This window comes from Argopecten irradians, chromosome 10, assembly GCF_041381155.1.
Source record: "Argopecten irradians isolate NY chromosome 10, Ai_NY, whole genome shotgun sequence".
Lineage (NCBI taxonomy): Eukaryota > Metazoa > Mollusca > Bivalvia > Pectinida > Pectinidae > Argopecten > Argopecten irradians.
In genome coordinates this window covers 39,438,522-39,466,118 of record NC_091143.1, presented here as the reverse complement: position 1 = coordinate 39,466,118, position 27,597 = coordinate 39,438,522, and the positions used below count along the sequence as shown (strand labels likewise).

General features: G+C 36.4%; 1 protein-coding gene across 1 annotated transcript in view; it reads right to left on the bottom strand.

The window, feature by feature from the left end:
- The window catches only part of LOC138332704 (thrombospondin type-1 domain-containing protein 4-like), a 172,878-nt gene extending 146,079 nt beyond the window's left edge, over positions 1 to 26,799 (bottom strand). The window contains exons 1-5 of the mRNA XM_069280695.1: positions 26,722 to 26,799; positions 25,949 to 26,046; positions 25,005 to 25,074; positions 24,738 to 24,840; positions 17,899 to 18,035 (exon numbers count right to left, since the gene is read on the bottom strand). Of these exons, the coding sequence (XP_069136796.1) occupies positions 17,899 to 18,035; positions 24,738 to 24,840; positions 25,005 to 25,074; positions 25,949 to 26,046; positions 26,722 to 26,799 (486 nt within the window). The remainder of the gene's footprint in view (positions 1 to 17,898; positions 18,036 to 24,737; positions 24,841 to 25,004; positions 25,075 to 25,948; positions 26,047 to 26,721) is intronic.
- Between the last annotated feature and the right edge of the window lie 798 nt (positions 26,800 to 27,597).

Genomic DNA, 27,597 nt, shown 5'->3' with positions numbered 1-27,597 from the left:
GGCTGTTAATTTATGGTATTTAATCAAACAAACAAACAAACAAACAAACAAAAGTATTAACTTCAAGGTCATTGATTTGAACAAATTTTGATTGTTGCAGATAAACTGATTGAGTTATTTGAATTTGGTCACCAGTGATGGACAAATAAGTCCAGTACTGCTGCACAAAATAAATTCCTATTAAAATATTAACTGAATATGTCTTGAAATGCCATTTTTTTCTAGAACATCATCATTTCATGTATAGAGCATACCTTCAAAGACTCATTCTAAAGGCTATTTTTGAAGTAGATGAAACTTGAGTTCCCGGAAAAAAAATCATCTGCCAATGATTATTTATACTTGTAGTTCGGAGGACTGTGCTGAGTACCATATCTGATGATTACTTTAGCCACCTGGAGGTTTGAAAGTACCAATTACATTATTGACTACTTAAAGGGCAGGAACTGAAGCTTTGTGAATGCCTTACCTGGCGAGTGTCAGAGGTGACTGCCAGTCAATCAACACCTTATACATAGGTAGATAATGAAGGCTGACACGTGCCATACATTACAGGTTACCCTACCAATCCCTTCCACAAACAAACAGCAATAAGTGCTGCCATTACTGGTGTCTGCGGGATAGGTCTACAGGATAGATCACTTACAATTCTCTTTACCCAAGAGAAATAATGCAGGACTAAAGCCCGTTGAACAATCTCAGACACATAAAGGCCTTTCAATATGTAACTCAAGGGACCAAAGTTGATGTAGATTTTCATAAGTCATGTAACAATTAAAGTGGGGTGTGACTCTCAGGATCTGAGTTTTTGTAGGATCTCAAAAGTTATGTAATAATCATTCTGGGCTGAAACCCACATTCTACTGGTATAATGGACTCTCAAAAAGTTATATCATAAACAGAGTAGTCAGGGTATTTAAAAAAAAAAAGATTACATATATATTCAACCCTCATCTTCAAACAACAGATTGCATTGGTATTCAACCTTATTTTCAAATAAATAAATTGCATTGATATTCAACCCTCATCTTCAAACAACAGATTGCATTGGTATTCAACCTTATTTTCAAATAAATAAATTGCATTGGTATTCAACCCTCATCTTCAAACAACAGATTGCATTGGTATTCAACCTTATTTTCAAATAAATAAATTACATTGGTATTCAACCCTCATATTCAAACAACAGATTGCATTGGTATTCAATCCTTTTCTTCAAACACCAGTGAATGCATTGGTATTCAACCCACATCTTCAAACAACAGATTGCATTGGTATTCAACCCTTTTCTTTAAACAACAGATTGTATTGGTAGTCAACCCACACCTTCAAACAGCAGACAGCATTGGTATTCAGTCCTCATTTTCACACAACAGACAGCATTGGTATTCAGTCCTCATTTTCACACAACATATTGCATTGGTATTCAGTCCTCATTTTCACACAACATATTGCATTGGTATTCAGTCCTCATTTTCACACAACAGATTGCATTGGTATTCAATCCTCATTTTCAAACAACAGACAGCATTGGTATTCAGTCCTCATTTTCAAACAACAGACAGCATTGGTATTCAGTCCTCATTTTCAAACAACAGACAGCATTGGTATTCAGTCCTCATTTTCAAACAACAGACAGCATTGGTATTCAGTCCTCATTTTCAAACAACAGACAGCATTGGTATTCAGTCCTCATTTTCAAACAACATATTGCATTTGTATTCAGTCCTCATTTTCACACAACAGATTGCATTGGTATTCAGTCCTCATTTTCACACAACAGACAGCATTGGTATTCAGTCCTCATTTTCACACAACAGACAGCATTGGTATTCAGTCCTCATTTTCACACAACATATTGCATTGGTATTCAGTCCTCATTTTCACACAACAGATTGCATTGGTATTCAGTCCTCATTTTCAAACAACAGACAGCATTGGTATTCAGTCCTCATTTTCACACAACAGATTGCATTGGTATTCAGTCCTCATTTTCACACAACAGACAGCATTGGTATTCAGTCCTCATTTTCAAACAACATATTGCATTGGTATTCAGTCCTCATTTTCAAACAACAGACAGCATTGGTATTCAGTCCTCATTTTCACACAACAGACAGCATTGGTATTCAGTCCTCATTTTCACACAACAGATTGCATTGGTATTCAATCCTCATTTTCAAACAACAGACAGCATTGGTATTCAGTCCTCATTTTCAAACAACAGACAGCATTGGTATTCAGTCCTCATTTTCAAACAACAGACAGCATTGGTATTCAGTCCTCATTTTCACACAACAGACAGCATTGGTATTCAGTCCTCATCTTCAAACAACAGATTGCATTGGTATTCAACCTTATTTTCAAATAAATAAATTACATTGGTATTCAACCCTCATATTCAAACAACAGATTGCATTGGTATTCAATCCTTTTCTTCAAACACCAGTGAATGCATTGGTATTCAACCCACATCTTCAAACAACAGATTGCATTGGTATTCAACCCTTTTCTTTAAACAACAGATTGTATTGGTAGTCAACCCACACCTTCAAACAACAGACAGCATTGGTATTCAGTCCTCATTTTCACACAACAGACAGCATTGGTATTCAGTCCTCATTTTCACACAACATATTGCATTGGTATTCAGTCCTCATTTTCACACAACATATTGCATTGGTATTCAGTCCTCATTTTCACACAACAGATTGCATTGGTATTCAGTCCTCATTTTCAAACAACAGACAGCATTGGTATTCAGTCCTCATTTTCAAACAACAGACAGCATTGGTATTCAGTCCTCATTTTCAAACAACAGACAGCATTGGTATTCAGTCCTCATTTTCAAACAACAGACAGCATTGGTATTCAGTCCTCATTTTCAAACAACAGACAGCATTGGTATTCAGTCCTCATTTTCAAACAACATATTGCATTTGTATTCAGTCCTCATTTTCACACAACAGATTGCATTGGTATTCAGTCCTCATTTTCACACAACAGACAGCATTGGTATTCAGTCCTCATTTTCACACAACAGACAGCATTGGTATTCAGTCCTCATTTTCACACAACATATTGCATTGGTATTCAGTCCTCATTTTCACACAACAGATTGCATTGGTATTCAGTCCTCATTTTCAAACAACAGACAGCATTGGTATTCAGTCCTCATTTTCACACAACAGATTGCATTGGTATTCAGTCCTCATTTTCACACAACAGACAGCATTGGTATTCAGTCCTCATTTTCAAACAACATATTGCATTGGTATTCAGTCCTCATTTTCAAACAACAGACAGCATTGGTATTCAGTCCTCATTTTCACACAACAGACAGCATTGGTATTCAGTCCTCATTTTCACACAACAGATTGCATTGGTATTCAATCCTCATTTTCAAACAACAGACAGCATTGGTATTCAGTCCTCATTTTCAAACAACAACAGATTGGTATTCAGTCCTCATTTTCAAACAACAGACAGCATTGGTATTCAGTCCTCATTTTCAAACAACAGACAGCATTGGTATTCAGTCCTCATTTTCACACAACAACAGACAGCATTGGTATTCAGTCCTCATTTTCAAACAACAGACAGCATTGGTATTCAGTCCTCATTTTCAAACAACAGACAGCATTGGTATTCAGTCCTCATTTTCAAACAACAGACAGCATTGGTATTCAGTCCTCATTTTCACACAACAGACAGCATTGGTATTCAGTCCTCATTTTCACACAACATATTGCATTGGTATTCAGTCCTCATTTTCACACAACAGATTGCATTGGTATTCAGTCCTCATTTTCAAACAACAGACAGCATTGGTATTCAGTCCTCATTTTCAAACAACAGACAGCATTGGTATTCAGTCCTCATTTTCACACAACAGACAGCATTGGTATTCAGTCCTCATTTTCAAACAACAGACAGCATTGGTATTCAGTCCTCATTTTCACACAACAGACAGCATTGGTATTCAGTCCTCATTTTCACACAACAGATTGCATTGGTATTCAACCTTTGACGCCTTAACAAAATCTTCAAATGAAATTACCCTTCACATACATGCTAGTACCAAAAGTCTTTGGTGAGCTAAGTGCAGGTGTGGTCCAAGTGAATGCAATTACAAAAGAGGATATCAGCAGAGATGAAAGTCACATTATGACAAGGTGTTACATCTTTTCTCTGATTTGATTAAAATCAGATTTGAATTAACAAACCTATGAAGAAGAATTGGTGACAGACAGACAGCGATATATAAAGACGACGGTGTGAATTTGGAGACTTCTGTACCTTATCAGTGCATAAGGTTGACACCACAATGCTAAAGGTCACAGTTCATTTACATAACAGTAGACACAAATCAGATCTATCTTTTTAAGGTTTCTGGACTTCAATACTGAAGACTAGCTATCCATATACCAGATCAGACCTTCAAATCTTGCTATTCAATCTTACACAATTTCCAACAGCTTTCAATAATTGATATACCAGATCAGACCTTCAAATCTTGCTATTCAATCTTACACAATTTCCAACAGCTTTCAATAATTGGTTAACATGAGTCAACTAATAGATCTGTCACCAAAACATGGCTCCATCATATATTATACAGCAATCTCTGCTTTTTTCAGTTTACATCTGAAAGTTTGGATTTTTGTTATAATGTCTGCTTTACTTAGGAACAAATATTAACAGTTTGTTTATGTCTAACAAAGCATCTTTGAATAATTTAGGCATTGACTCACAATACTGTTATTATTAAGACAATTATCTGCTTGTTTTAGTACTATTCTATATTTCTTTTTTTGACAATGGACTAAAATGAAAAAAATCTTTCCATCAAATTTTTTAAAATATTTTTTATTTAAACACAACTTAGTGACATCTGTATGTATAATTTATTCCATCACATTTATATCATGTACAAAATAGAAATCATTGTATATGTGTGTGATAGTAATTTGGGTAAGATTTATTTGATAAGTCTAGAATACCTATCAACTTTTCCAAGACTTTAATCAGGTTAGAATAATTAGAACTAGAAAAATATCTATTAGACAAAAATGTCCTCACATCCATGTTGGGTTTATTAGTTTAATGTCCTATTAACAGCCAGGGTCATGTAAGGACATGCCACTGGTTTGTTGGTGGAGGAAAGCCGGAGTACCAAGAGAAAAACCACCAACCAGCGGTCAGTACCTGCCAACTGCCCCTTATAGAATTTGAAGTCGCAACCCAGAGGCGGAGGGCTTGAGGTAATATGTTCAGACATCTTAACCACTCAGCCACAGCGGCCCAATGGGAGGGACTGGAAGAGATGGATAGTACGATCCCCACCCCTATCGCCCATCCCATTCATCCATCCCCCCTCCCCCCTTCTTCTACATCTGTCCCCTTTCCAAATTTCATGGCAACAATGTAGTAGAATTGGAGGTTTTCCTTATTCTGATTCTTAAAGAAAATATATGATAGAACAGACATCTGGATTTCCACACAACACGATAACACCTAAAACTCAATGCTGCTAGATTACACAGCTCACGGCCAAACAGTGATGATTGCTTTGAAACTTTCAGTTTCAGATATAATGACCTTGACACTTTGACCTTGACAGATTGACCTTAACTGACTGGTCAGTAGCCAAAAATGCAGTAAACAACATTGATCGGCACGTAATCATGACAACTTGAAATGCAATTAGTGAAAAGCACCTGCATACAACAAAGATATAAAGAAAGCTTTGATGGAGGGCAAAGGGCACCTGCAGACCACCAATCATTTCTCCAGTGACATTTGCCGTCTGCTTGGATCTCAATATGATACGTTATAACAATTTGTGTAATTGTTTGTAGACAGGGGCCACCATAATGAGGCCAGTGAGAGATGGCTAAAGAAGAAACAGAAGTTAGTTCCGGGGACGGGTTGGAGACAGCGGAATGTTATCAGTTGTAATCAACACATGTATGAAACAAGGTCCTGACACCATTGATACTCACAAACCTCAAACAAAACACAACACAACAAAATCTGTCAGATTCCATCATATCAGGACCGTCACTCGATGTAGATGTTTTAACACCTCCATTAAGGTTAGAAGTATAGCTCAGCAGAAAATGAAGCTACCAGTCAAATGTAAAATTAATGATTACATCAAATATTTGTGCTACAAGAGAGACTTACACTACTGAATCTCATCTGCTCGCACGGGTAGAACATGAGGAGCTTGTTTGATTAAAAAAGTTGTGATTTTCAAACTAATCACATGTACATTAATGGTTACAATTAATCAAATATTTGTGCTACAAGAGAAAACCTGATGCAGAACTTCCTTTAAAAACTTGCACTACTGAATCTCATCTGCTCACACTAGTGTAAGTTAAAGAGATTGTGTATTCCAAAAAGTTGTGATTTTCCTAAATAAATTTTTATTGATATTCAAATATACTTCAATTCTCAAATACTTTAGTTCTACCAGCAGTGCCAAGAATTTCAAGCTAAGAAGAATGACTACCAGGTATATGTATTTGAAAAACAATGCCCGACCAGAATCTTTAGATTCATTTCTTTGAAAGACATTTTCTCAAGAAAAAAATTAATTTTGAAATATAGCCATCAAAGTTTTTTAATCATATATATACAAGGTATATTTTTTTTTCATTTTTGCAATTTAAAAATTGTCCATTCTGTAATTTCAACCGTGTAAAATACGAGCTGTGCTATTTCACACCATATCAAACCAGCACTGTGCATCACCACTAGAAACATAATACAGATGTGTGCAGTCGCATTCCAGACTACTTTACGCTAACTCTGGATGTTTTCTCACTGAATTCCATGATAAACTCAGATAAAATAAACGCCGTTACACAATCATATGGATGTTGAGATGTTCCGAGCTTTCTTCTCAGATATTCAGTTATCGTAAGAAATAATTAATATAAGCTAGCAGAGTAACATTATAGGTTAGGTTTTTTCTGATCTAATCGGGCGAAAATCTCGATACAGAAATTTAAAGCCTATCAATACACATAGATTTAGTTCTAATATCTTTGCTCTACTCACTGACATGTGGTAATAGAAGTATTCAAGATATATTTTTCATGGAAAACTAAACATTTTGTAATTTCATATAAGCTTTCAGATATGCATGACATCCTAATCAACAAATACCAGGTTTTCCTATCAAGATATCACATTCTAGGTTAGAATATGAGTTTTTGAAAATCGTTACGAATGAAGAATTGTTGAGATTCAAAAATTAAAGAGAATTAATTCATTGTAAAAAGAACATTACTGCATAAGTGATAAAGCCCATACAGTATATTGATGCATTGATATGTTAAAGCTTAAAACAGATAGCTAAATCTATTTAATAAGTAGGAAACTTTAGGGAGACACAGTACTGGAATTCAAGGCCCGTAAAGTTAGATAACTCCAAATACTTGCATTTTTTAACTAGCACATTGAAACAATTGGAAAATTGATATAGAAAAAAGATAAAAACCCTATAGGAAAACAAAGGTTTTGGTTTATTTAGTTTAACGTCCTATTAACAGGCAAGGTCATTTAAGGACGTGCCAGGTTTGTTAGCAGAGAAAAGCCGGAGTACCCAGAGAAAAACCACCAATCAGCGGTCAGTACCTCGTAACATCCACACATGGGATTTAAACTCAGAACCCGGAGGTGGAGGGCTTATGGTAATTTGTTGAGACATATTTTAACCACTCGGACACCCCGGCTTCCAAAAAACAAAGTCAGTAGCTGCTGCTCTATAGTTAGTACTAATTTGGTAGGTTTTACATTTGAAAGTCTTAAAACAAGACATTTAAAGAATCTACATGACTGACGTATGTTATTTTTACTCTTTCAAATACAGGAGCAGATGAATCAGTATTTTTTTCAGTTACTTACTTTACACCATGTTATATGTATTTTTGTAATAATTTTACACAAGTATATATGATAAAACATCAGTTATTGTTCAAGTGTTATTGTTAATAGCCGTTCTTTCAGCCGTGGAGAACGTTTTTCTGGATGGAGGCGTACTGAAGTTAGGCCAATCTGTAGCCAGCAAAGGTCGCAGAAGGTCAAACTGACCGCTGACCATGGACTGAAAGGCTATAGCATTATGTCTAGTTCAGACGGTCTATCTATATAACAGAGTGACCACTGACCATGGACTGAAAGGCTATAACATTATGTCTAGTTCAGACGGCCTATCTATATAACAGTGACCACTGACCATGGACTGAAAGGCTATAACATTATGTCTAGTTCAGACGGCCTATCTATATAACAGTGACCACTGACCATGGACTGAAAGGCTATAACATTATGTCTAGTTCAGACGGCCTATCTATATAACAGAGTGACCACTGACCATGGACTGAAAGGCTATATAACATTATGTCTAGTTCAGACAGCCTATCTATATAACAGTGACCACTGACCATGGACTGAAAGGCTATAACATTATGTCTAGTTCAGACGGCCTATCTATATAACAGTGACCACTGACCATGGACTGAAAGGCTATAACATTATGTCTAGTTCAGACAGCCTATCTATATAACAGAGTGACCACTGACCATGGACTGAAAGGCTATAACATTATGTCTAGTTCAGACGGCCTATCTATATAACAGTGACCACTGACCATGGACTGAAAGGCTATAACATTATATCTAGTTCAGACAGCCTATCTATATAACACAGTGACCACTGACCATGGACTGAAAGGCTATAACATTATGTCTAGTTCAGACGGCCTATCTATATAACAGAGTGACCACTGACCATGGACTGAAAGGCTATAACATTATGTCTAGTTCAGACGGCCTATCTATATAACAGTGACCACTGACCATGGACTGAAAGGCTATAACATTATGTCTAGTTCAGACGGCCTATCTATATAACAGAGTGACCACTGACCATGGACTGAAAGGCTATAACATTATGTCTAGTTCAGACGGCCTATCTATATAACAGAGTGACCACTGACCATGGACTGAAAGGCTATAACATTATGTCTAGTTCAGACGGCCTATCTATATAACAGAGTGACCACTGACCATGGACTGAAAGGCTATAACATTATGTCTAGTTCAGACGGCCTATCTATATAACAGAGTGACCACTGACCATGGACTGAAAGGCTATAACATTATGTCTAGTTCAGACGGCCTATCTATATAACAGAGTGACCACTGACCATGGACTGAAAGGCTATAACATTATGTCTAGTTCAGACGGCCTATCTATATAACAGTGACCACTGACCATGGACTGAAAGGCTATAAACATTATGTCTAGTTCAGACGGCCTATCTATATAACAGTGACCACTGACCATGGACTGAAAGGCTATAACATTATGTCTAGTTCAGACGGCCTATCTATATAACAGAGTGACCACTGACCATGGACTGAAAGGCTATAACATTATGTCTAGTTCAGACGGCCTATCTATATAACAGAGTGACCACTGACCATGGACTGAAAGGCTATAACATTATGTCTAGTTCAGACGGCCTATCTATATAACAGAGTGACACTGACAACTGAGCTATGGCTGGAAGCATGACTGAAAGGCTAAAACATTATGTCTAGTTCAGACGGCCTATCTATATAACAGAGTGACCACTGACCATGGACTGAAAGGCTATAACATTATGTCTAGTTCAGACGGCCTATCTATATAACAGTGACCACTGACCATGGACTGAAAGGCTATAACATTATGTCTAGTTCAGACGGCCTATCTATATAACAGTGACCACTGACCATGGACTGAAAGGCTATAACATTATGTCTAGTTCAGACGGCCTATCTATATAACAGAGTGACCACTGACCATGGACTGAAAGGCTATAACATTATGTCTAGTTCAGACAGCCTATCTATATAACAGTGACCACTGACCATGGACTGAAAGGCTATAACATTATGTCTAGTTCAGACGGCCTATCTATATAACAGTGACCACTGACCATGGACTGAAAGGCTATAACATTATGTCTAGTTCAGACGGCCTATCTATATAACAGTGACCACTGACCATGGACTGAAAGGCTATAACATTATGTCTAGTTCAGACGGCCTATCTATATAACAGAGTGACCACTGACCATGGACTGAAAGGCTATAAACATTATGTCTAGTTCAGACGGCCTATCTATATAACAGTGACCACTGACCATGGACTGAAAGGCTATAACATTATGTCTAGTTCAGACGGCCTATCTATATAACAGTGACCACTGACCATGGACTGAAAGGCTATAACATTATGTCTAGTTCAGACGGCCTATCTATATAACAGAGTGACCACTGACCATGGACTGAAAGGCTATAACATTATGTCTAGTTCAGACGGCCTATCTATATAACAGAGTGACCACTGACCATGGACTGAAAGGCTATAACATTATGTCTAGTTCAGACGGCCTATATATATATAACAGTGACCACTGACCATGGACTGAAAGGCTATAACATTATGTCTAGTTCAGACGGCCTATCTATATAACAGAGTGACCACTGACCATGGACTGAAAGGCTATAACATTATGTCTAGTTCAGACGGCCTATCTATATAACAGTGACCACTGACCATGGACTGAAAGGCTATAAACATTATGTCTAGTTCAGACGGCCTATCTATATAACAGAGTGACCACTGACCATGGACTGAAAGGCTATAACATTATGTCTAGTTCAGACGGCCTATTCTATATAACAGAGTGACCACTGACCATGGACTGAAAGGCTATAACATTATGTCTAGTTCAGACGGCCTATCTATATAACAGTGACCACTGACCATGGACTGAAAGGCTATAACATTATGTCTAGTTCAGACGGCCTATCTATATAACAGAGTGACCACTGACCATGGACTGAAAGGCTATAACATTATGTCTAGTTCAGACGGCCTATCTATATAACAGTGACCACTGACCATGGACTGAAAGGCTATAACATTATGTCTAGTTCAGACGGCCTATCTATATAACAGAGTGACCACTGACCATGGACTGAAAGGCTATAAACATTATGTCTAGTTCAGACGGCCTATCTATATAACAGTGACCACTGACCATGGACTGAAAGGCTATAACATTATGTCTAGTTCAGACGGCCTATCTATATAACAGTGACCACTGACCATGGACTGAAAGGCTATAACATTATGTCTAGTTCAGACGGCCTATCTATATAACAGAGTGACCACTGACCATGGACTGAAAGGCTATAACATTATGTCTAGTTCAGACGGCCTATCTATATAACAGTGACCACTGACCATGGACTGAAAGGCTATAACATTATGTCTAGTTCAGACGGCCTATCTATATAACAGAGTGACCACTGACCATGGACTGAAAGGCTATAACATTATGTCTAGTTCAGACGGCCTATCTATATAACAGTGACCACTGACCATGGACTGAAAGGCTATAACATTATGTCTAGTTCAGACGGCCTATCTATATAACAGTGACCACTGACCATGGACTGAAAGGCTATAACATTATGTCTAGTTCAGACGGCCTATCTATATAACAGTGACCACTGACCATGGACTGAAAGGCTATAACATTATGTCTAGTTCAGACGGCCTATCTATATAACAGAGTGACCACTGACCATGGACTGAAAGGCTATAACATTATGTCTAGTTCAGACGGCCTATCTATATAACAGAGTGACCACTGACCATGGACTGAAAGGCTATAACATTATGTCTAGTTCAGACAGCCTATCTATATAACAGAGTGACCACTGACCATGGACTGAAAGGCTATAACATTATGTCTAGTTCAGACGGCCTATCTATATAACAGAGTGACCACTGACCATGGACTGAAAGGCTATAACATTATGTCTAGTTCAGACGGCCTATCTATATAACAGGACCACTGACCATGGACTGAAAGGCTATAACATTATGTCTAGTTCAGACGGCCTATCTATATAACAGAGTGACCACTGACCATGGACTGAAAGGCTATAACATTATGTCTAGTTCAGACGGCCTATCTATATAACAGAGTGACCACTGACCATGGACTGAAAGGCTATAACATTATGTCTAGTTCAGACGGCCTATCTATATAACAGAGTGACCACTGACCATGGACTGAAAGGCTATAACATTATGTCTAGTTCAGACGGCCTATCTATATAACAGTGACCACTGACCATGGACTGAAAGGCTATAACATTATGTCTAGTTCAGACGGCCTATCTATATAACAGTGACCACTGACCATGGACTGAAAGGCTATAACATTATGTCTAGTTCAGACGGCCTATCTATATAACAGAGTGACCACTGACCATGGACTGAAAGGCTATAACATTATGTCTAGTTCAGACGGCCTATCTATATAACAGTGACCACTGACCATGGACTGAAAGGCTATAACATTATGTCTAGTTCAGACGGCCTATCTATATAACAGAGTGACCACTGACCATGGACTGAAAGGCTATAAACATTATGTCTAGTTCAGACGGCCTATCTATATAACAGAGTGACCACTGACCATGGACTGAAAGGCTATAACATTATGTCTAGTTCAGACGGCCTATCTATATAACAGAGTGACCACTGACCATGGACTGAAAGGCTATAACATTATGTCTAGTTCAGACGGCCTATCTATATAACAGTGACCACTGACCATGGACTGAAAGGCTATAACATTATGTCTAGTTCAGACGGCCTATCTATATAACAGAGTGACCACTGACCATGGACTGAAAGGCTATAACATTATGTCTAGTTCAGACGGCCTATCTATATAACAGTGACCACTGACCATGGACTGAAAGGCTATAACATTATGTCTAGTTCAGACGGCCTATCTATATAACACAGTGACCACTGACCATGGACTGAAAGGCTATAACATTATGTCTAGTTCAGACGGCCTATCTATATAACAGAGTGACCACTGACCATGGACTGAAAGGCTATAACATTATGTCTAGTTCAGACGGCCTATCTATATAACAGTGACCACTGACCATGGACTGAAAGGCTATAACATTATGTCTAGTTCAGACGGCCTATCTATATAACAGAGTGACCACTGACCATGGACTGAAAGGCTATAACATTATGTCTAGTTCAGACGGTCTATCTATATAACAGAGTGACCACTGACCATGGACTGAAAGGCTATAACATTATGTCTAGTTCAGACGGCCTATCTATATAACAGTGACCACTGACCATGGACTGAAAGGCTATAACATTATGTCTAGTTCAGACGGCCTATCTATATAACAGTGACCACTGACCATGGACTGAAAGGCTATAACATTATGTCTAGTTCAGACGGCCTATCTATATAACAGAGTGACCACTGACCATGGACTGAAAGGCTATAACATTATGTCTAGTTCAGACAGCCTATCTATATAACAGAGTGACCACTGACCATGGACTGAAAGGCTATAACATTATGTCTAGTTCAGACGGCCTATCTATATAACAGAGTGACCACTGACCATGGACTGAAAGGCTATAACATTATGTCTAGTTCAGACGGCCTATCTATATAACAGTGACCACTGACCATGGACTGAAAGGCTATAACATTATGTCTAGTTCAGACGGCCTATCTATATAACAGAGTGACAACTGACCATGGACTGAAAGGCTATAACATTACACTATATAACAGAGTGACCACTGACCATGGACTGAAAGGCTATAACATTGTCTACACTATATAACAGAGTGACCACTGACCATGGACTGAAAGGCTATAACATTATGTCTAGTTCAGACGGCCTATCTATATAACAGAGTGACCACTGACCATGGACTGAAAGGCTATAACATTATGTCTAGTTCAGACGGCCTATCTATATAACAGAGTGACCACTGACCATGGACTGAAAGGCTATAACATTATGTCTAGTTCAGACGGCCTATCTATATAACAGTGACCACTGACCATGGACTGAAAGGCTATAACATTATGTCTAGTTCAGACGGCCTATCTATATAACAGTGACCACTGACCATGGACTGAAAGGCTATAACATTATGTCTAGTTCAGACGGCCTATCTATATAACAGTGACCACTGACCATGGACTGAAAGGCTATAACATTATGTCTAGTTCAGACGGCCTATCTATATAACAGAGTGACCACTGACCATGGACTGAAAGGCTATAACATTATGTCTAGTTCAGACGGCCTATCTATATAACAGAGTGACCACTGACCATGGACTGAAAGGCTATAACATTATGTCTAGTTCAGACAGCCTATCTATATAACAGAGTGACCACTGACCATGGACTGAAAGGCTATAACATTATGTCTAGTTCAGACGGCCTATCTATATAACAGAGTGACCACTGACCATGGACTGAAAGGCTATAACATTATGTCTAGTTCAGAGGCCTATCTATATAACAGTGACCACTGACCATGGACTGAAAGGCTATAACATTATGTCTAGTTCAGACGGCCTATCTATATAACAGTGACCACTGACCATGGACTGAAAGGCTATAACATTATGTCTAGTTCAGACGGCCTATCTATATAACAGTGACCACTGACCATGGACTGAAAGGCTATAACATTATGTCTAGTTCAGACGGACCTGCTATCTAAATATAACATTATGAACAGTGACCACTGACCATGGACTGAAAGGCTATAACATTATGTCTAGTTCAGACGGCCTATCTATATAACAGAGTGACCACTGACCATGGACTGAAAGGCTATAACATTATGTCTAGTTCAGACGGCCTATCTATATAACAGAGTGACCACTGACCATGGACTGAAAGGCTATAACATTATGTCTAGTTCAGACGGCCTATCTATATAACAGTGACCACTGACCATGGACTGAAAGGCTATAACATTATGTCTAGTTCAGACGGCCTATCTATATAACAGAGTGACCACTGACCATGGACTGAAAGGCTATAACATTATGTCTAGTTCAGACGGCCTATCTATATAACAGAGTGACCACTGACCATGGACTGAAAGGCTATAACATTATGTCTAGTTCAGACGGCCTATCTATATAACAGAGTGACCACTGACCATGGACTGAAAGGCTATAACATTATGTCTAGTTCAGACGGCCTATCTATATAACAGTGACCACTGACCATGGACTGAAAGGCTATAACATTATGTCTAGTTCAGACGGCCTATCTATATAACAGATGTGACCACTGACCATGGACTGAAAGGCTATAACATTATGTCTAGTTCAGACGGCCTATCTATATAACAGTGACCACTGACCATGGACTGAAAGGCTATAACATTATGTCTAGTTCAGACGGCCTATCTATATAACAGTGACCACTGACCATGGACTGAAAGGCTATAACATTATGTCTAGTTCAGACGGCCTATCTATATAACAGAGTGACCACTGACCATGGACTGAAAGGCTATAACATTATGTCTAGTTCAGACGGCCTATCTATATAACAGAGTGACCACTGACCATGGACTGAAAGGCTATAACATTATGTCTAGTTCAGACGGCCTATCTATATAACATGAGTCTATGTGAGAAAGAAAACACAAATGTCAAAATAAGGAATGCTGGGTAGTAAAACAATGGGGATTGTATTGTGTATAGGTCTGCAGGGAAAAGTTTGTACTTTTAACTGAATCTGGCAAGGAAGATCCTTACACAATGTATACAGTCTTCTGTGACCTGTAGAGTATCATGATTTGGAGAAATAACAAAGTCAGTTAATTGGTATCAGTTATGTAACGAGGGAGGAGAATGTAGAAGTCATTTTAAGGTATGAAATCAGTCTGAACACAAGCCACTGTGCCCTACTGATCGAGCTACCATGGTCACCAATGATTAGCCCAGTCCAATTCTACTATAAGTACATGTTATACAAAAACAACTAACATTCATTAAAACTAGGCCTTTTAATTATTTATACACAGCATTTCAAAATTTGACATATATTTTAAAATTGAGCATAATAGCTTTCATGAAGGACAATATTCCAAGGCAAGAGGCCCAATGGGCCTTAACGATCATCTGACTATCAATACAATACAATATATAGAAGGACTGAAGTACACAATAATTAAGTTGTTTAAATATTGTATCCTATTTGGAGCCTGTGACCTCGACTGAAGGTCAAGGTCATTCATTTAAATAGACTAGGTAGCCCTTCCTTTCAGCATGCTACGGACCCAATATCAGGTCTCTTAAGCTCTAAGTTATTGACAAGAATTCAATTAAAGATTTTAGCCCATTTGACCTTGTGACTTTGAACGAAGGTAAAGATCATTTAATTGAACGAATTTAATAGCCCTTTATTATAGCATGATTCAGGCCCAATTTCAGGCCTCTAATAGTTATTCACAATAAATTAATAAATTTAGCCTCTTTGACTTCTGTTACCTTGAATGAAGGTCAAGGTCATTCATATGAATACTATAGGCCAAATTTCAGGACTTGAGGTTTCCTTCTTTTTGAGAAGAAGTTGAAGGGAGAAGTTGATGCCTGACGGACACTGAAGGCTAACTGACTGTGCCAGAGCACCAACATTTAGCTCGCTCGCTGTTCTGGCTGGTGAGTTAAAAAGCAAATGTCCAAACCTTTCATCAATGATATATATCTTACAACTTCTAATTTGTTATAATACATCTCTAAAACATCATGGATATTTGTGTAAACAAGGGGCATCCCTCAAAACGAAGACACAAATGACATTACAACCAGTTTGTTTATACATATACAAGGAAACATTCTTAAAAGATTTTCTATCGTTTCGTTGTAAAATTTGATACTAAAATTCCTCAAGTGTAAGAATTATACAAGAAAGAAACAATCAAGGAAAGTAAAATCTAATGTTGTTGATGAATTTTACTAACAATAAACACAATTTTATGAGAAAGACTTAATTCAGATAGACTTGCTCAAGTTCTTTTATTTTGACAGACACAATAAAGCATGTTTTACAGGTTAAATGTCGCCGACAGACATGTAACATGCTTTTAAATCTCTACACTAGACGTAAAATATGCAGACATGTTATCTAAATTTGATGACCTTGAATTGCTGCAAATGACCTCTGTATTTTGATACATTTGTTGAAACCACGAGAAATGTATAACAAACAAAATTGATTTTTAATGAAGCAGTAGATTTTGGTTGACTTTCTATAACAAAAGTTTTTAAAGCTTTTTTTTTCAATTTCAAACTTCAACAGAATTTTCTCGTGGAGGTAAATTAACAAATTACACAAGATGTATGTAGAAACTATCATGTACAAATGCAACAATGTAAATTCTATTTAGCAATGTGGGTGATCAAAAAATTGATTAAAATCAAACCTTGAAAAGTGTTGAAAATGCTAGAAATAATCAATTAATGTCAAAATATATATTCAAGATACATGTATGTATCAATGAAAATGTGAAAGAATATAAGTCAAAAAGACAACTTTCTATCGGATTTGGTATGGAGACGGACTAGAATAAAGCTTCAAACACAGCTAATATCAAAGGTCATGCATGCATACAAACGGATAACAGCATGTTCTCAAAGTGAGAGTCATAACAGCGAAAATTAAACTGCTGGAAACTAATGAGAAATTTAACTTGAATGTCGGTGATTTTGAGGAAGATCATCCAGCAGAAGAAATTTCTTCAAGAAGAAAGAGGTTTCGTAAAGAAGAAACTGCATTTGCTAAATGTTCAGGGTACAGAAATTCAGGTATGCAATTTAGTATAAATTGAATATATTATCAATGGAGTTAGATCAACAGGTCTCTTGAAATATTAAAAGATACTTTCTGGGACATAATATTCAGAAACTAACATTACATTAAAATGATTTTAATGTACTCACCAGACAATAGCCTTGGACACAAACTTCATCAGTAGAATCGTCTATAGCACAGAGAGTTCCATCCTCCACCTGGTCAGCAAACTTGTGGTAGAAGTTGTAGTAGTGTGCACGACATGTCAGTTCACATTTATTCTGGGCTGTTGGGGGGAAAAATCATTAAAATCTTCATAAGTTATACATATCAATATATTATAAAATACATTTTATTTTCAACTGAGTGTATATTTCAGCTAACATAAATTTACTCTGGGCTGTTGGCAAAAAATAACCATTATAATTATCATAAGTTACATATCAAATTATACATTTTATTTTCAATGAGCAATTGATCAAAGTGTGCGACGTTTTATCAGCTAGCTTAATATAGCCATCCATCCAAATATCTGGGTCACCATTTCAAGGTTATGAGCCTTGATGGTCATTTGTCTCCTCTTGAGGCTTAGTGATTGGCACATAAACGTGTAGATCTATGGTTTGACATATTTTGTGACAGAAATATCTTTCAAACCTTCTGCACATTATTTTCCAAAAAATTTACAATCACAGCAATTTACGAGTTAACAATAAAAACCCAACTTGGCAAGGTCAGCCATCCTTGATGATGGCACTAGGCCCTAGTGAGTTTTGATTAAAATCAGTTTTAAAACGGCAACTAATTATAATAAGTCTTGCAAAATAGCACTAGCTTAAACAGGAGAGAGAAAATACCTTAATTAGAGCGGTAAATATGCCTATAATGTAGATGATATTGATTACTTATCATAATGGAACTTAATTAAAATTTAATGAGATGAATACTTTATCAAAATGGGATACAGATGGAAATTTTAGCTCAATTTATGACATAAATGGAAGCTTGCATTGCACAATGATATAAGGGTTAGATACCCATGTCATTCATTGAAGAATAGGTTGGCAAACGGACATGAAATATTGTAGAGAAATCAAATGAGATGTAGCTGCAGCCTCACGTCCTTTTTCGCCATTAGATGGAAGGGGGATAACTCTCGGTAAAAATTGATGCTGACTGCAGATTTAAGGCTAAATACTTTCAAGTGTATCCGTTTAAACATGATGTTTTTGCATAAACATAAAGTTTAAACTTTTCATCATGGTTTAGTTTAACTAGTTTTTTTTCCGATTTGTATGTTTTAATATTATTTTTGAAAGCATCAAAAGCATGATTTTATAAGTTTTGTGTAATTTAAAGATGCTCCACCGCCGACAAATGGTATTTTTTCACTATCAAAAACAGGAGAAGACGATTTAGTATTTTTCTTCAGTTACAAAAGTTACTTACTTTACACCATTACCAACATTGAAAAGTACGAGCTTCTTATTTTACTTCAAGTTAAAAATACAAAAAATAATTAATTGCATCCCGAAAAAGTTCCGTGGCACTATATTCTATATGGAATGAAGTACTGATTGCACATGCACCAAAGGCAAAATAAATTATTTCATATTATTTTTTGTGTTAATTAGACATGTATATATATACGATAGTACACCAATTATTATTCAAATAATGAATATCATTTATGCTATGTCGGCGGTGGAGCATCTTTAAGTCAAAACAGAAAATACTCCAAACCGCCACAAAAATGAGAAGTGTAAGTGTACTTTGATAAAATTGGCTATATATGTTTTACAGGTTAAATGTCGCCGACAGACATGTAACATGCTTTTAAATCTCTACACTAGACGTAAAATATGCAGACATGTTATCTAAATTTGACGACCTTGAATCGCTGCAAATGACCTTTGTATTTTGATACATTTGTTAAAACCACGGGAAATGTATTACTAACAAAATCGATTTTTAATGAAGCAGCAGATTTTGGTTGACTTTCTATAACAAAAGTTTTTAAAGCTTTTTTTTTTTTTTCAATTTCTAACTTCAACAGAATTTTCTCATGGAGGTAAATTAACAAATTACACAAGATGTATGTAGAAACTATCATGCTACAAATGCAACAATGTAAATTCTATTTAGCAATGTGGGTGATCAAAAAGTTGATTAAAATAAACCTTGAAAAGTGTTGAAAATGCTAGAAATAATCAATTAATGTCAAAATATATATTAAAGATATATGTATGTATCAATGAAAATGTGAAAGAATATAAGTCAAAAAGACAACTTTCCATCGGATTTAGTATGAAGACGGACTAGAATAAAGCTTCAAATACAGCTAATATCAAAGGTCATGCATGCATACAAACGGATAACAGCATGTTCTCAAAGTGAGAGTCAAAACTGCGAAAATTAAACTGCTGGAAACTAATGAGAAATTTAACTTGAATGCTGGTGATTTTGAGGAAGATCATCCAGCAGAAGAAATTTCTTCAAGAAGAAAGAGGTTTTGTAAAGAAGAAACTGCATTTGCTAAATGTTCAGGGTACAGAAATTCAGGTATGCAATTTAGTATTAATTGAATATATTATCAATGGAGTTAGATCAACAGGTCTCTTGAAATATTAAAAGATACTTTCTGGGACATAATATTCTGAATCTAACATTACATTGAAATAATTTTAATGTACTCACCAGACAATAGCCTTGGACACAAACTTCATCAGTAGAATCGTCTATAGCACAGAGAGTTCCATCCTCCACCTGGTCACCAAACTTGTGGTAGAAGTTGTAGTAGTGCGCACGACATGTCAGTTCACATTTATTCTGGGCTGTTGGGGGAAAAATCATTAAAATCTTCATAAGTTATACATATCAATATAAAATACATTTTATTTTCAACTGAGTGTATATTTCAGCTAACATAAATTTACTCTGGGCTGTTGGCAAAAAATAACCATTATAATTATCATAAGTTACATATCAAATTATACATTTTATTTTCAATGAGCAATTGATCAAAGTGTGCGACGTTTTATCAGCTAGCTTAATATAGCCATCCATCCAAATATCTGGGTCACCATTTCAAGGTTATGAGCCTTGATGGTCATTTGTCTCCTCTTGAGGCTTAGTGATTGGCACATAAACGTGTAGATCTATGGTTTGACATATTTTGTGACAGAAATATCTTTCAAACCTTCTGCACATTATTTTCCAAAAAATTTACAATCACAGCAATTTACGAGTTAACAATAAAAACCCAACTTGGCAAGGTCAGCCATCCTTGATGATGGCACTAGGCCCTAGTGAGTTTTGATTAAAATCCGTTTAAAACGGCAACTAATTATAAGAAGTCTTGCAAAATAGCACTAGCTTAAACAGGAGAGAGAAAATACCTTAATTAGAGCGGTAAATATGCCTATAATGTAGATGATATTGATTACTTATCATAATGGAACTTAACTAAAATTTAATGAGATGAATACTTTATCAAAATGGGATACAGATGGAAATTTTAGCTCAATTTATGACATAATGGAAGCTTGCATTGCACAATGATATAAGGGTTAGATACCCATGTCATTCATTGAAGAATAGGTTGGCAAACGGACATGAAATATTGTAGAGAAATCAAATGAGATGTAGCTGCAGCCTCACGTCCTTTTTCGCCATTAGATGGAAGGGGGATAACTCTCGGTAAAAATTGATGCTGACTGCAGATTTAAGGCTAAATACTTTCAAGTGTATCCGTTTAAACATGATGTTTTTGCATAAACATAAAGTTTAAACTTTTCATCATGGTTTAGTTTAACTAGTTTTTTTTTCCGATTTGTATGTTTTAATATTATTTTTGAAAGCATCAAAAGCATGATTTTATAAGTTTTGTGTAATTTAAAGATGCTCCACCGCCGACAAATGGTATTTTTTCACTATCAAAAACAGGAGAAGACGATTTAGTATTTTTCTTCAGTTACAAAAGTTACTTACTTTACACCATTACCAACAATGAAAAGTACGAGTTTCTTATTTTACTTCAAGTTAAAAATATGAAAAATTATTAATTGCATCCCGAAAAAGTTCCGTGGCACTATATTCTTTATGGAATGAAGTACTGATTGCACATGCACCAAAGGCAAAATAAATTATTTCATATTATTTTTTGTGTTAATTAGACATGTATATATACGATAGTACACCAATTATTATTCAAATAATGAATATCATTTATGCTATGTCGGCGGTGGAGCATCTTTAAGTCAAAACAGAAAATACTCCAAACCGCCACAAAAATGAGAAGTGTAAGTGTACTTTGATAAAATTGGCTATATGATGAACACAAATAAAAACTGGACTATTTCGATTATTTTGACGTATCTTGATAAAATCTTTCGGGTATTATAGTTACATAATATTTTAATTGGTATAACGTAAGGTTGTCTTACATGTACAAACTGGTAAAAAGTGAGTTTTGAATTTATAGATTGGTATACATGTTTATGCAAAAAGTATACTTGAAATGCAGACTGAAATTGGGAAAATGAAATGGATCAACAGAGAATGGTCCCGGGCCATTATCGGACAATATGAATGTATACATGTACGTACATGTACATGACAATTGTACTATAGTCATATCGGCCAGGCTTAGAACTTTATTGAAAATGAGTATCACAGCGTCGCAGTCGTTATGTATAAGCATTCATCTATCTACAGTCGATAATATGGAAATCATAGCTACCTTATATTAAACCATAATACAAATTAATCGGGTTTTTTTTTTATTAATTAACGTCATAGTAAAGATGCTCCACCGCCGACAGAACATAAATGATATTAATTATTTGAACAATAATTGGTGTTTAATCGTGTATATATATGCCTAATTAACACAAAAAATAATATAAAATAATTTATTTCGCCTTTGGTGTGATCGCAATCAATACGTCATTCCATATAGGATATAGTGTCAAGGAATTTTTTCGGGATGCAGTTAATTATTTTTCATATTTTTAACTTGAAGTAAAATTAGAAGCTCAAACTTTTCAACGGTGGTAATGGTGTAAAGTAAGTAACTTTTGTAACTGAAGAAAAATACTAAATCGTCTGCTTCTGTTTTTATAGTGAAAAAATACCATTTGTCAGCGGTGGAGCATCTTTAACATCTATGGTCATGTACATGTAAGAACGGCCTCCCATGTATGCGGTGTGTTGCGTGTATGTGTGCGAGGTGCGTGTTTTGGGAGACTGCGGTACATGTATATTCGTGTTGTGTCTTCTTGTATAGTGGAACTGTTGCCCTTTTATAGTGCTATAACACTGAAGCATGCCGCCGAAGACACCAAGCAACACACCCCACCCGGTCACATTATACTGACAACAGGCGAACCAGTCGTCCCACTCCCTGATACTGTAACTATCACTTTTATAGACTTTGGTGTGTCTTGGCCAGGGGACAGAACCCAGAGCCTTCCTCACAGGGGCGAACGCTCAACCCAAGGCCAAAAGTGAGGCGGTGGGCGGTGCCAAGGGAATTAGGAAAGATAAAGTCAGTTAGGAAGAAGAGAAAAGATAAGATCCTAAATTTAGTCGCCTTTTACGATCATGCAATAGGGGCAGCAGCGAATCCGACTATGACATCAATAACGCCACAATAAAAAAGGCGAAACAACTCATCCTTGTCAACCCTCACCGCCAGCAATAAAAATCTTTTTTTTTTTCGCGCTGTATATTACTAGTCTTTTTTTTATCTTTTTTTTTTATAGTTTATACATTTTTCTAAAAATAATATTTCCATGTTAAGAATACCTTGCAGTCGATGAGATGTGGCTTGTTAGCATATTTTTATTGGCAATATAATGATGTATATTTTATATTCTCGAAACAAAAGTGCAGACTTAAGTTAAAAACTTAAGTTTTTCTCCTTATGTAACTTATATGAAAATTTATGACTTAAGTCAGATTTTAACTTAAGTTTGTTTCGAGAAATCGGTGATCAGATAACAAACAAAAAATGAAAAGTTTATGACATGGCTATTTTGATATCACACCTAAAATCAGCCCTTGAATCCTGATATCTAAATCCTCGGACTGATACCTGGACCCTCGGGCTGATATCTGGACCCTCGGGCTGATACCTGGACCCCCGGACTGATATCTGGACCATCAGGATGATAAGGAGTGTGGCAGTATAAAAATGCTCAATGAATAGTAAAAAAATAAACATAAAACAAAACATTTCGAAAGCAATTGTAAACAATTAACTTGTACAAACCCAGTATAGGGAGATCAACAATATATCTGTACCTGTATAAATCAGTTAACTTGAGCATTTCTTTATTTAAAATCTTATTATTGATTTTGATCGTACGACGTAGATGCACTAATCAACAAACCAAAAGGTTTAAGATTATATTTTATTACTATAATTACCCCTTGACAGCACCAGTTTTTAGAGCATATTAAACAAGTTTGGTGTTCCAATTTTCACTGTACGCAAAACTGATAAAATTTTAATATACGCAAACGTTTAGGTGCATTAAAACAATTATAACGATAGTATATACGTCTGGGGTACATATGTGAGTGACATGTTTATCCCATAGGAAATACAGTACATTTACCTCGAAACTACTCATGGCTCAAGTTTTTACATGTGCTAGTCCAGGGGTAGATATAACGTCAGTGATAGTAACCCCTGGATTATCAAGGATGATACAGGACATGTACAACGAAACTACTCATGGCTCCCAGTTATACCATGATGTAGTCCAGGGGTGGATATAACGTCAATGATAGTAACCCCTGGAGTATCAAGGATGATTCAGGACATGTACCACGAGACTACTTCTGGCTCCCTTTCGAAGATGTTTGTAATTATTCTCCGAAATTTATGTTGCAGAAAAAAAACCTTCTAAGACTCGTTTAATAAAATCCCATACGATATGAACACTGATTTGATTAAGATGCTTCATATATATAAACTTACGGTTGACGTATCTATCCCATTGGAAATACCGTCCCCTCACTAACTGGCTGTTGTGTCTCCGACATTGTCTTGTCCTGTCATCCACGTGCTTCCCGCCACATTTCTGTAACATGCAAAGTTCAGACATACATCAACTACACTCATGTCGTACGTAAAAATATTCATACAGAGTTAATTAAAGCAGTAGGGAAATAGATGTCTACAAATCCATTTGATACCCGATTATAAATCCTACTAATGATTTGTTTACACACTATTTATACATACCTGTATCTCACATAATCGATATTCCAAGCTCCGACCGGTACAGAAGCTGGGGTTCGGACTCTCATCGCCTCTGAAAGATGGACCAAGCTGATAAAAGATTGGCATGCCTAAAGTTTTACAAAATTTTCTGATCCCAAGGGTAGAATATCCCTATCCTCCATATCTACATATGAAAGAGTATTTTTCTCTCATATCTCGACGTTTTATTGCAATTTTACTACTATGATTAACCGCCATTTTTAACTAAATTCGAAAAAAACGCGACTGCAAGTAAATTCTTCATACATGAAAATTGCGTGATATTTTCAACGCAAATCTGGTTGCTTGTTTCTTTTAAAGTAAACCCAGCCTAGTTTTGTTTTTTTTTTTTAATAATAAGATTGTAACGAGAATAGTAATTTTGTTGACGCAGTGACGTCACGGGGTGCAAGTATATGGGTTTGAGAGAAGATCAATTACGATATACAAATTTACAATATGATTGTATAGATCGCACCTATTCACCTTAAGTTATGGCGGATGATTTTTTATTACCCTGAACGACAATGATTTCTAAAATTTCAAAACTTTGAAAGAAATGAAAACCATTGATAAAACATTAATAATAATAATTACATAGACCTATCAAGGGATGAACGTATAATTTAATTTCAATTGTTACACTCATTTCCATTGGTTAAATCTTTGAGGTTATTTTTCCATAGACCGAAAGAATTGTACGTCATGTATACAAAACGGTTTCGCGGGGAATTTTAAAAGCGGCACAATCTTTTGGGGCTATGAAGTGAATGTCCTTCCGTCTTTTTGTCTATGACTTCATAACCCCAAAAGATATTGAGAATAATGCTTAAATATTTTGATAGCGATAACTGCAATATGTAAAAAAAATAGACAACTCAGATTTTTGATGAAATTTGGACCCGGTGGAAAAATATACATCTTACCGTTGATCGAGACACTTCCGGTTCCGGTTCTGTATTCCTTGGTTACAAGTCTTGCTACATTGCGACCATGATGTCCATTCATTCCAGGATAATGAAGACTAAAGAAGAAATTGATTCAGCATTTTAACGTTTAGATAGAAAAAAATGATCACTGGTAAACAATGGCTGCCATTGTTGCTATGACTACATATTTGCGATAGTTGCAATGGATACCTATTTGCGATCGTTGTCATAGAAACCATTATCTACATCGTTGTCATGGATACCATTATCGAAAAAAGGGCACTAACCATTATTAAGGAAGCATTAATACATTTTTACGGAAATTTTGGTATTTGTGAACGTGTTATGGTTATATGTAAGCCGTTAATTGTGATTTTAATGCACCAGTTTTCGTTCTTGAAACAATAGACATAAAAGATAATGATTTGTGAATGATTGTTTTTGGGAAAAAATAAAAACACCATCGCCACTTTTTTTTTTATGAGTTTCACTGACCTTGACATGTTGACTTTGTACTGCCACACTTAACAAGGTCACAGCGACCCAACATATTGCACTGAAATATCAGAAAACGACTATTAACTCCAAAAATATCAAACATCATTCCACAATAAACACAAACTAAAGAAACTGATAGTAACCCCTAGAGTATCGAGGACGATTCAAAATTCACATCCCGTTGTAGTCATTGGTGAGTTTGGTTGGATCAATTAAACGTCCTTATGTCATGATTGGTGCCGGAGAGAAAACCACCGACCAGTGGTCAATACCTGGAAAGTCCCTCGCATGATTGGCGCCGGAAGACCCGGAAGTGGAGGGAGGGCTTGTGGTAATGCATGTGGGGACATCAGCCCGGTGTTAATATATTAAGATTACAAGGGTAGTAAAACATCATATTAACCGAGTCAAAGGTTCTTGATTTCTCATGAAGTTTCTTTAAAACATACTAAAAAAAAAATAATTTATGTTCATGGTACATATAACTGCAATGGTCATATAACAGCTTGCACCTTGATGACCTCGGCGTTACGCTACTGTTGTTCATAAGCACAATATCGATTCGGCTGTGATAGCACAATTGTAATATCGACCCCATGTCTCTTAACCTGGAAAATGCGTGTTGATATGAGCCAATGAAAACAGTGGAAAATCAGCGCATCTTACTTCGACAGACGTACATATTATGTTTGAAATATTGACAATTGGTCAGACATGAGACGCTGATGTCACAGCGTCCAGAGCCGAGCCCGAGACAGTCAGATCTGAAGTGTCCAGTTACTTGTAAGAGCTTACTGGACACAAGTTTGAAGCATACAGTCAACATCTCAAGATTGGTGTTTGGTCAGTTATAGATTAAAGTGCTTAACTCCACCTTCCGTTACTCCGCTGTCCACCGATGTCCGAAGTGTCCTTGGTTGGTCAGTAGCTCCAGTAAATATCAATCTAAGTACATATTACCGTATTGTTGGTCCTGACTAATGTATACGGATTTGTTATGATACAAATCGTAAATGTTCTAATTCGTTGATGGTCAAGAACGATAAGTTCACGATGTCCAATCGTTAATTGGGGATGGGGAAAACGCACACTTTATGTGTATGAAGGACAAGTACAATGCATCAGGATTTATCAGGAAAAGACTAAGA